General features: G+C 47.7%; 1 protein-coding gene across 1 annotated transcript in view; it reads right to left on the reverse strand.

Annotated features, from left to right (window-relative positions):
* The window catches only part of GCH1 (GTP cyclohydrolase 1), a 208,800-nt gene extending 202,060 nt beyond the window's left edge, over positions 1–6,740 (reverse strand). The window contains exon 1 of the mRNA XM_085626829.1: positions 6,035–6,740. Within this exon, the coding sequence (XP_085482955.1) occupies positions 6,035–6,341 (307 nt within the window). The 5' untranslated portion in view covers positions 6,342–6,740. The remainder of the gene's footprint in view (positions 1–6,034) is intronic.
* Positions 6,741–8,046: the final 1,306 nt, after the last annotated feature.

Genomic DNA, 8,046 nt, shown 5'->3' on the forward strand with positions numbered 1-8,046 from the left:
ACCGGAGGCTGCACTTAAGGAACTCATGTACAGCACTAACTGGAGGCTTCTCGTGTACATCACTGACCAGAGGCTTCTCATGTACAACACTGACCGGAGGCTTCACTTTAGGAACTCATGTACAGCACTGCCCAGAGGCTTCTCGTGTACATCACTGACCAGAGGCTTCACTTTAGGAACTCATGTACAGCACTGACCAGAGGCTTCTCGTGTACAGCACTGAGCAGAGGCTTCACTTTAGGAACTCATGTACAGCACTGATTGAAGGCTGCACTTTAGGAACTCATATACAGCACTGACTGGAGGTTTCTCATGTACAGAACTGACCAGAGGCTTCACTTTAGGAACTCATGAACAGCATTGACCGGAGGTTTCTCGGGTACAGCACTGACCAGAGGCTTCTCATGTACAGCACTGACCGGGGGCTTCACTCTAGGAACTAATGTACAGCACTGACCGGAGGCTGCACTTTAGGAACTCATGTACACTACTGACTGGAGGCTTCTCATGTACAGCACTGACCGGGGGCTTCACTCTAGGAACTCATGTACAGCACTGACCAGAGGTTTATTATGTGCAGCACTGACCAGAGGCTTCTCATGTACAGCACTGACCGGAGGCTTCACTTTAGGAACCCATGTACAGCACTGACTGAAAGCTTCTCGTGTACAGCACTGACCGGGGGCTTCACTCTAGGAACTCATGTACAGCACTGACCGGAGGCTGCACTTTAGGAACTCATGTACAGCACTGACTGGAAGCTTCTCGTGTACAGCACTGACCGAGGGCTTCACTCTAGGAACTCATGTACAACACTGACCGGAGGCTGCACTTTAGGAACCCATGTACAGCACTGACTGGAGGCTTCTCGTGTACATCACTGACCAGAGGCTTCACTTTAGGAACTCATGTACAGCACTGACCAGAGGCTTCTCGTGTACAGCACTGAGCAGAGGCTTCACTTTAGTAACTCATGTACAGCACTGACCAGAGGCTTCTCGTGTACATCACTGACCAGAGGCTTCACTTTAGGAACTCATGTACAGCACTGACCAGTGGCTTCTTGTGTACAGCACTGACCGAAGGCTGCACTTTAGGAACTCATGTAAAGCACTGACTGGCGGCTTCACTTTAGAAACTCATGAACAGCATTGACCGGAGGCTTCTCATGTACAGCACTGACCAGAGGCTTCTCATGTACAGCACTGACCGGGGGCTTCACTCTAGGAACTCATGTACAGCACTGACCGGAGGTTGCACTTTAGGAACTCATGTACAGCACTGACTGGAGGCTTCTCGTGTACAGAACTGGCCGGGGGCTTCACTCTAGGAACTCATGTACAGCACTGACTGGAGGCTGCACTTTAGGAACTCATATACAGCACTGAAAGGAGGCTTCTCATATACAGCACTGACCGGAGGCTTCACTTTCGGAACTCATGTACAGCATTGACCGGAGGCTTCTCATGTACAGCACTGACCAGAGGCTTCCTTTCTACAGCACTGACCAGAGGCTTCTCATGTACAGCACTGACCGGAGGCTTCACTTTAGGAACCTATGTACAGCACTGACTGGAGGCTGCACTTTAGGAACTCATGTACAGCACTGACTGGAGGCTTCTCGTGTACAGCACTGACCGAAGGCTTCACTCTAGGAACTCACGTACAGCACTGACCGGAGGCTGCACTTTAGAACTCATGTACAGCACTGACTGGAGGCTTCTCTTGTACAGCACTTACTGAATGCTTCACTTTAAGAACTCATGTACAGAACTGACCAGAGGCTTCTTGTGTACAGCACTGACCAGGGGCTTCACTCTAGGAACTCTTGTACAGCACTGACCGAAGGCTGCACTTTAGGAACTCATGTACAGCAGTGACCGAAGGCTGCACTTTAGGAACTCATGTACAGCACTGACAGAAGGCTTCACTTTAGGAACTCATGTACAGCACTGACCGAAGGCTGCACTTTAGGAACTCATGTACAGTACTGACCGGGGGCTTCACTCTAGGAACTCATGTACAGCACGGATCGGAGGCTGCACTTTAGGAACTCATGTACAGCACTGACTGGAGGCTTCTCGTGTACAGCACTGACCAAAGGCTTCTCATGTACAGCACTGACCAGAGGCTTCACTTTAGGAACTCATGTACAGCACTGACCAGAGGCTTCACCTTAGGAATTCATGTACAGCACTGACCAGAGTCTTCTCGTGTACAGCACTGACCAGAGGCTTCACTTTAGGAACTCATGTACAGCACTGATTGAAGGCTGCACTTTAGGAACTCATATACAGCACTGACTGGAGGTTTCTCATGTACAGAACTGACCAGAGGCTTCACTTTAGGAACTCATGAACAGCATTGACCGGAGGTTTCTCGGGTACAGCACTGACCAAAGGCTTCTCATGTACACCACTGACCGGGGGCTTCACTCTAGGAACTAATGTACAGCACTGACCGGAGGCTGCACTTTAGGAACTCATGTACACTACTGACTGGAGGCTTCTCATGTACAGCACTGACCGGGGGTTTCACTCTAGGAACTCATGTACAGCACTGACCAGAGGTTTCTTATGTGCAGCACTGACCAGAGGCTTCTCATGTACAGCACTGACCGGAGGGTTCACTTTAGGAACCCATGTACAGCACTGACTGGAGGCTTCTTGTGTACAGCACTGACCGGGGGCTTCACTCTAGGAACTCATGTACAGCACTGACCGGAGGCTGCACTTTAGGAACTCATGTACAGCACTGACTGGAAGCTTCTCATGTACAGCACTGACCGAGGGCTTCACTCTAGGAACTCATGTACAACACTGACCGGAGGCTGCACTTTAGGAACCCATGTACAGCACTGACTGGAGGCTTCTCATGTACAGCACTGACTAGAGGCTTTTCATGTACAGCACTTACCGGAGGCTTCACTTTAGGAACTCGTGTACAGCACTGACCAGAGGCTTCTTGTCTACAGCACTGACCGGGGGCTTCACTCTAGGAACTCATGTACAGCACTGAGCGAAGGCTGCACTTTATGAACTCATGTACAGCAGTCACCGAAAGCTGCACTTTAGGAACTCATGTACAGCACTGACCCAAGGCTACACTTTAGATACTCATGTACAGCACTGACCGGAGGCTTCACTTTACAAGCTCATGTACAGCACTGACCGAAGGCTGCACTTTAGGAACTCATGTACAGCACTGACAGAAGGCTTCACTTTAGGAACTTGTGTACAACACTGACCGGAGGCTGCACTTTAGGAACTCATGTACAGCACTGACCAAAGGCTGCACTTTAGGTACTCATGTACAGCACTGACAGAAGGCTTCACTTTAGGTACTCATGTACAGCACTGACAGAAGGCTTCACTTTAGGTACTCATGTACAGCACTGACGGGCGGCTTTACTTTAGGTACTCATGTACAGCACTGACAGAAGGCTTCACTTTAGGTACTCATGTACAGCACTGACCAGAGGCTCCACTTTAAGTGCTCACATACAGCACTGACCGGAGGCTTCACTTTAGGAACTCATGTACAGCACTGACCAGAGGCTTCACTTTAGGAACTCATGTGCAGCTCTGACCGGAGGCTTCTCGAGTACAGCACTGACCGGAGGCTTCTCATGTACAGCACTGACCAGAGGCTTCACTTTAGGAACTCATGTACAGCACTGACAGAAGGCTTCACTTTAGGAACTCATGTACAGCACTGACCGAAGGCTTCACAATAGGAACTCATGTACAGCACTGACCGAAGGCTTCACTTTAGGTACTCATGTACAGCACTGACCAGAAGCTTCACTTTAGGAACTCATGTACAGCACTGACCGAAGGCTTCACTTTAGGAACTCATGTACAGCACTGACCGAAGGCTCCACTTTAGGAACTTATGTACAGCATTGACCGGAGGCTTCTCATGTACAGCACTGACCAGAGGCTTCACTTTAGGAGCTCATGTACAGCATTGACCGAAGGCTTCACTTTAGGAGCTCATGTACAGCACTGACCAGAGGCTTCACTTTAGGAACTCATGTACAACTGACGGGATTGTGATAGCAGTGAGTGTGCATCCTGACATGGTTTGTTAACAAGAAAAAGAAAATAGACTACAAGCATATAAATCAAGAGAAATTGGCTCAGTCAGATACAGAGATAAATAAACTTTACACATTTCCTTACAAATATAGTACACTCGCTGTGTGCAGCATAAAAAGTTATCAGTTAAACAAATAACCAGTGTCTTTTTAATAGCTGGAACAGATTATTTTTAAATAAATTTTCCATGGTTGGTATCATGGACTTTTGCCATGTGAGTATATGGCTGGATACTGCGGAAATTGAGCTGCTTATGATCAAAGGGAGGATTGAGAGCGAGGGGGGGGGGGAGGGGGGTAGGGGCATCGACGATCTTTCTATGTGTGAGGAAGAAGGTTCGTAAGTACCCTCTCTATGAGGAACCAAAACGTGTAGGATGCTCCTCGAGAGAGCGGACAAGGCTCACTAGGCGCTATTTAAGGACAGCGCATAAAAAACAACTGCTCGTATTCAATGGGGAGATACTCTTCTTAACAGAAATTTTTTATAGTGGTCAACTTGATTTTTAATTTGGCCTGTATATATTATCAATGAGTCCAATACAAGTCTGTGGGCAAATACAATTTACTCTTTCTGCCGCAAGAGGTCTTTCTTGGGTATTCCCTAGTATTGCAATGTATACCACTGGACCATTTCGTAACAGAAGCCATTGTCTTTGTTAGCCAAAAATGTTTACAATTGTCAACTTTTTTCCTGAATTATTCAGCACTAAAATAAAGAGTCAATTAAAGTCTCCCTCTTTCTGTCACAATGTGTCCCTCTTGCCTTGGTTCACATAAAGGAGTGAAAGAGGCAATAGACAAACTCCCTCGATATTCTGGGTGGCCTGGACCATACCCATCAGAGTCGCCTCCCACCAGTAAGGAACTACCAAGCTTGTGCGCATTTTTAAAACAGCTCATTGTCACGCCATCAACTACAAGCTTGCTTGAGGCATCAATTATGTTTTATTATTAATAGCATCTCATTGCCACTCCATCATTCACAAGCGCGCCTAAGTCACATACCCTACAGAGCCGCACCTCACCAATAAGGAACTACGAAGCAGCGTGCATCTTTAAAACAGCTCATCACTACGCCAAATTATGTTTTATTATTGAAAGCACATTAAAGCAACTCATTACCACTCCATCAATTACAAGCTCGCTTGAGGCACAAATTATGCTTTATTAATGAAAGCACGAAGGACCTTCTGATTGTGATAGTCTGCACTCATTGGGCCGCACTTTAACAGTATTGACATCCCTCAATTGCATGAAGCGTTTTATTAACACTCTCTGCTATTGTATGTTTTCTTTTATTCTGCTTTTTATTTTCTCCGCCCTTTCTCTTTCTCGGCTGAGATGTAATGATTTTAAATAACTGAACATCAATAAACTTTACTTACTGCCCCTATTGAGTACCTAATATTAAGCTGGGTGGACTACTTTCCCATATAAGCCACACATATCATTGGATTTTATATATACATATCAAAAACACAGGTTGCCTCCAGTTGAAAATGCACTCAATGATGAGAAGGGGATATATTGGAAGTTAAAGTTGCCGGGACTTGTGCGTACAGCCTTTGAGAAAGGAATAACTTCCAAAACGCGTCAGGCATAGCTTTTTTTGATCTGTGCATTCTTCCAAGCAGCCCATTATAAATAAATGTACTGCTTGATGAGTGCATTTTCAACTGGAGACAACCTGTGTTTAGATAGACAAACAGACAGGCACACATTTTAATGTTTCTCAGCCTACTTTCTGAGACCTAAAAGATCCCGGACTCTGGTTCAAGTATCTGTCTAAACCCTGTCAGTGCGGGGACTTCCCAGAGGTCGGCTGTGCACGCTGCTTCCCTACTGTACGTCAGATGTTACTCCCTGTCAGTGGCTCCTCGTGGCGGAAGCTGTGCACAGGGACTGTCAGCGGGACACGACCGTGCCACTCACCCGAGATGGTCTCCTGGTACCCCTTGGTGAAGAACTGCATGGCCGTGGCCGCCCTCCAGGGGGTCTTGAGCAGCCCTTGCCGGCCGGGGTCCTCGCCCAGGGAGCGGAGGATGGTGCTGTAGGCGGCCGCCAGCGCCGGCAGGCTCAGCTGGTTATCCTCCTCGCTTCGCGTCCTCTCCTCTTTCCAGGAAGCCGCCGCGCCGCCTCCGTCCGCCGAGTCCCCCGCCGCCTGCTTCCTGTCCAGCGGGTACCCATTGCAGGTGGCAGCGCTCCGCTCCGACAGCTCCCTGGGCTTGCCTTTGTCCATTCTGTGCGGGCTCGGAGAGAGTAGGCGGGCGTGTGTGTGTGCGGAGCGGGAGTCCTGCGCCCTGCTCTTATCTGCCAGAGGTGAGGAGTCCAGGAGAGCCCGGTGCGCGTCCCTGGCAGACTTGCGTAAAGTCAGAGTGTGGAGCGGTGCCAGCGCCAGCCCCTTCTCATCAATGGAGCGCCTCTAATATGAGGGGAGGCCGCCTGCCATTGGCCCCCCGCGCCGTGCGTCACCTCTTCTGTCTGCACGCAGCCCCAGTAAGAGGATCACATCAAAGCCTGCCGGATAAATACAAAAGTGAAAACGCACGGCCGCCTCCTTGCGCTTTCACACCATCCCGTGCGGGGACAACTCGAAACGCGGCTGTTGGGCAACCCCTCCTGCCTGCCCAGCCCTCAATCCGAGTCTCGCGTCACCCAACGCCCCCCCCCCCCCTGCTCGCCCTCTGCCGGGCACACGGAACAGAAATGTGACTAGCCGGCACGAGTTCCTCGAAACCCCTTCGACCTTTACCCCGAATATGAAAGGATCCCGACGAGATAAAAGTCGATACAATCAGAGCTTCCAAGCTGGCGGAGTGCACCCTAGTGACCCGCAACCGTAGACTTCAATACGGACCACTATATGGCATCTTAGTATTTCCTGTAAAAAGAGGTGACAAAGTTAGCATGCTCTAAGTTATTTCGTGTAAGAGTGTAGCTTCCGAAATATCTTTATTTTCACAAAGGACGCGCAAAGTTGCGGAAAAAAATACTAGAATCTGGTTTATAATTGAGATGAAAAAGGCAGGTGTGTGTGTGGGAGGAGGAGCTGTCCTAAAAGGGGCGCGGCCAAATAAACAGCTAGGAATGTTTTCTCAGAAGCCTGGCCTATTACACTAAGGGCCTGGCTTGGACATAAATTCACAGCTGCAAAATTTTAAGTTTGCTTATGTGTGATATTTCCAGTTATTGGCTACATTTATGTGTGACATTTTCAGGCCATATGTGTGACACTTTGAGTGACACTATCAGGAATGGAATAAAGCAGTTCTACCCATGACATAACATAAATATACCAGCACACTCTATTTGTACAATAAATGGTTTAAATATTGCTTAGACATACAAAAAAGCAACTTGATCTTGTATAAAAAGAAAGGGCTGACTGAAAGTTTCAGCCACTCAGGGCACAGGATGACTTGCCAGCTATGCCATGGGTTACCACTTTCCCATCATGCCCCTATGCATGAGAAGCCATTACAAAAATGGGGTAACCCAATAGTCAAGGACCTGGGTGTAATTACGATACAAAAAACAATGGTCCTGGACCTTTATTACCAGAAGGGGCTATAGGCCCTTACTCAGTGATATCATTCACTTAATTATGAGCTAAAGAGAATAGATTTGGTAGCTCTCGGTATTAAATACAATATTCAACATAAACAAAAAATGCAACAAAACAAAATCAAAATCACCATACATTTATTTAGTTATAGTCTTTACTTTTGACAATTGTTGTAGTCAAGGTTGCTCCAGAGGTAACGTGCATGTAGCAAGGGTGCTTAAGGGTGAATGAGTGAAGAAAGAAGGAATTCAGAGGGTAGAGACAAAGGGAAATTTGGCAAAATTCAATACTAGACTGGTTATCAATCACTGTCCTATAGGGCCTGGTCACGTTTCAGAGTATACAAACTGAATTATACATTTACAAATTGAACTAGAAG

Source organism: Triturus cristatus, chromosome 9, assembly GCF_964204655.1.
Source record: "Triturus cristatus chromosome 9, aTriCri1.1, whole genome shotgun sequence".
NCBI lineage: Eukaryota > Metazoa > Chordata > Amphibia > Caudata > Salamandridae > Triturus > Triturus cristatus.